The sequence below is a fragment of the Penaeus monodon genome, chromosome 13 (genome assembly GCF_015228065.2).
Source record: "Penaeus monodon isolate SGIC_2016 chromosome 13, NSTDA_Pmon_1, whole genome shotgun sequence".
NCBI lineage: Eukaryota > Metazoa > Arthropoda > Malacostraca > Decapoda > Penaeidae > Penaeus > Penaeus monodon.
In genome coordinates, this window is record NC_051398.1 from 45306729 (window position 1) to 45310911 (window position 4183).

The 4183-nt window shown below is 35.5% G+C and overlaps 1 protein-coding gene across 1 annotated transcript in view; it reads left to right on the forward strand.

Annotated features, from left to right (window-relative positions):
* Positions 1-836: 836 nt before the first annotated feature.
* The window catches only part of LOC119580362 (dynactin subunit 1-like), a 49093-nt gene continuing 45746 nt past the window's right edge, over positions 837-4183 (forward strand). Inside the window, 3 exon segments of the mRNA XM_037928469.1 lie at positions 837-888; positions 1692-1816; positions 2782-2927. Of these exon segments, the coding sequence (XP_037784397.1) occupies positions 837-888; positions 1692-1816; positions 2782-2927 (323 nt within the window).

The window sequence follows — 4183 nt, forward strand, 5'->3', positions numbered from 1 at the left end:
CATACCTATTTTCTTTTCTATGTGTGACAGTATATTATATAAGAAAAATACCTTAGAAATCTTCAATCTGTTTCCTTATGTAGAGCATCCACTAGCCAGACTTATGCAGGGTCCATTTGCTGGGTTCAGCAAGCCAGCCCACTATTCTGTCATAAACAAACCTCCCTGGACGAGATGTATCTAGGCTGATATCAAACATTTTGAAGTTATAACTGTATTATCATATGTAAGAAATCTCCAGATGATCATAGATTTTAGATCATTTGATTTTAAATTAAAATTTTTAGAAGATTAACAGGATCTGGCCAAAGAACATTCTATGGCTTGCTTTCCCAGTTCCCCAGATAGGGCACTGAACGGGTGGAATGCCAGGCTTGGGTTTGGTTCCTGAGTCAGATAAGGCTAATGGAATTGTAGCATTTTATTAGGTTCATGTCTGGAACTGATATTTTACCATCAATTGCTGAAATTAAAAACTGTTTCTGTCATTACAACAAATTCTGTGTGTCATTTGTTTATTTGCATATTGTGATATATTTCATTTGCAAATCAGTGTATTTGCATATGATATTTGATGAATATTCCTTCCCCAAAAATACATTAAAAATTATGAAATTATTCAAATTAGGGAAACCAATCTGTCAAAGTAATACATAGTTGGATATACTATAAGTTAGCCTATTTGGCTTATAAAGAAAATAGTGTCTTGAAGAGGGTTACAGAATCCTGAATTATGAAAAATATTTGGCAGAAAACTAACAGATTAATCTCTTGTAGAGTTGTATAACCATTTGTTCTTCTCTTCCTTTTTTTCAGGATTAATGATTTAGTACAAGATGTCTGAAAAGCCGATTCGTGTTGGCCAGCGTGTAGAAGTCAACGGCAAAGGTACGGAAATCATTGTTAATCCTATTCTATGTTGGCCTTTCATTGACGATGTCTGAGCCACTTTTAATGGGTCCTTCACTAATCACATTGCATTATTCTCTGATATAGAAAAGCATATGTAGGCCTGTTTTGAGGAGGAAGTATTGCACATAATGTTGATTAAAAAAAAAAGTATCACACACACACACACACACACACACACACACACACACACACACAACACACACACACACACACACACACATACATACATACATATACATATGGAAAGGAATGAAAAAGCAGAAAGTTGAAATTAGCTCATAATTTTTTCAGATGACCACTAAAGCTATCATACATTAGGTCAGATTGTAAATTAATTCTTATCATTATTTTTTCCCACTCTTTTTCTTATACAGATAGATATAGATATAGGTGTACATATAAATTTCCCCCCCATTTTATTCCCTATATTTCAGGTATGCCATAAACTTTTTACAAAACATTGGGTTTATTGCAAAGAACTAGGATATATTCAAGTAATTCTTTGACTTTCTTTTCACTAAATAAAGATATCCAGTGAAGGCATTTTCATTTAATTATTTCTAGTCTATTATTTTCTTTTATCACTCTAAAATTATTTTGAGTACAGCATGATTCTGATTTTACTCGTAGTAATTATGAGTAAGTTATTGATAAATTTTTATTCATGGCTTTATTTTGAGGCTAGTGTGAGTTATCTTTCACTCAGTAACAATAACAGGCCCACAATGACCAATGAAAAGATGTGAAAGTTTGTTTCAGTATGCACTCTCCCATTCCAGATTCCCTAGGGACGGTAGCCTTCGTTGGCAGCACACATTTCTCGCAGGGAAAGTGGGTAGGCGTCATTCTAGATGAAAAGAAGGGGAAGAACAATGGCTCAGTGCAGGGAAAGTCATACTTCCAGGTGAGTCAATTTCTGTGTCATTTCCCTTTGAGTTCAGAAGGCATGGCTAAATTGGCTGTATTCGTTTTGTCATGATAAATATTATTAGAAAGGTTATACACATTTCAGACAAGTAAATGTTTTCCTCAGTATTTTTGTCTGGGGGGGGGGGGGAAGTTTCTTCTCCAAGTTCAGAGTAGTATGACAAATGAAAACGTGTGTGTGAGTGAGTGAGTATATGAGAGAGGGAGGGGAGAAGAGATATTGAGTGAGAGGGCAAGTGAGCAGATGTGGGGCTACTACATTAGTCCTTCCTCATGTGGGGATGCCACTGGAAGACTAAAAAATATATTTCATGTTGCCTGCCCCAGTGCCCATGACTGTGGCATAGTCCTCTGTGGAGTATTTTCTTATGACTTCACAGCTACATGGGGCCATAGATGTGGGAGAACCTGGGTCATCCAAAGTGTAGGGTTTTTGTAATGGAATGATGTCTGGCTTAAGTCAGTCTGAAGATCTGCTTTTGATTTTTCTCTGCATCCATAGAGTGGCATTGATCATCTTGCTGAAGTACCTGTTATTGGCACTTCAAAGATAGTTGTAGTGGCTTGTCTAGGAATGTTTGTTGTCTGTTCGTATTGCTGCTCCAAGATGATGGAGAGTGCCTAAAGTGCCACTGACACTGTCCCATGGGATGCAGAAGCCATTTTATTTTCCTTGTTTTCTGTACATAATGTTAAAACCAAAATATATTAACATTTAGTTGCGTGGATGAGTCCCTGTGTGTTAATATTTTTGGATTGGTTTTATGCCCATGAGTGTTTGGTTATGGCTGTGTATGTGTCATTTTTATCTTGTGTTTGTGCATACATTTGTATGTACACATGTGCTTTACATTCATATGAATGTGAGACAGACAGAGAGATGGTGCCTTTACACTACCCATATTTTTTTTGTGTTACTGACATATGGCATTAATTTTTCAGTGTGATGATGGTTTTGGTATATTTGTACGGCAAAGTCAGTTAGTCCCCTTAGACACAGAGGAAGAGGGTGAGGATGGCTCTGTTGAGACCACTCCATCCGCCTCTTCCTCTGCAACGACACCGGCCAGTGACAAACCCAAGTCCAGGTATGATTATATCTTCAACAGTGACAACTTGAGTTTTTTTGTGAAGTAGATAATGGTTGATCATTTAGCAAGTTTCATCAGTTTTGATTTTATCCATTATTAATAATCATGTGACTAGCATGGTTTTATGTGACACTTGACAGATTGGAATTTATTTAAGTTTAGAATGTTTCTTTGGTCTATATAGTTATAATATTCCTAACATGTGTGATATTCTTGGAGTGTGTACTATTTTCTGATGTATTTGATGATCTATAATTTAATGTCTGTGGATGGAGCAGACAAAGATATTCCAGAAAGCTGTAAACTTTGGTCAAGTTGTATTTTATCTATGTATGTGCCCATAGTTGTCTTTTTTCACCATTTTGTCTTCAGCTAGTAAAAGAGGGCACAGCGTACTTCAGAATATTGATGATTAAAGCTCTTTGTATAATCTTGGAATTTCTTTTTCTAGCTGTTATTATGCATATAGTGCAAAACAATTGATGATAATTTTTTGCCATTTGAAGTGAAAACTCTGACACCAATGAACTTCTTTCTCCATGTATAAGAAATGGTACATAGGAATCGTATGAATTAATATTTCTCTCTGTTTTAGGGTCTTACAATTTCAAGAGAGTCCTATTTGTCTCTTTTATATTCCTCCTTTTCTCTCTCATCCTGACTTGTACTTTCTTATACATATTCTGAGGATCTCTTGGTGGCAGAAGAGGAATCTTGATTTGTGTAGGATTTTTCTGTCGTAGAGATGGCACACCTTTTGCTGTTTTATCTAAAAAGGGTTCAGATGTGAAAAGGTCTTTAATATCTGCAATTTATAGTATTGACTTGTTTTATTTCTCTGAATAGAGAACTTAATATTGAAACTCTTGGTATTGAAATTTTAGTATTGAGTTTATCTTGAATTATACCCTCTTTAAGGGTTTCAGTGTTAGCACTTTACAAAAGAGTTACATGCAGATTCTTGATTTTTTTTTCTGTAAAGAATTATATATAAACAATCCAGGTAAAATGGAAACAGGAATAACTATTGTGTCTGTCATCAAATATTTATATATTTTTTGATACAGAACTCACGTTGTATGGGCCTTTAATTATGCTGATTAGTTCTCCCCTCAAAAATGGTATTATCAGTGCATTTAATCTTGTTGACCTATCCCCCAGACCCCATTGCTAAAATCTGCATCCCAAATTATGATGTGCTAACAACCCCCCTCCCTATTTTTTTTTATACGCTGCTCGGCAGTTTGCAACGA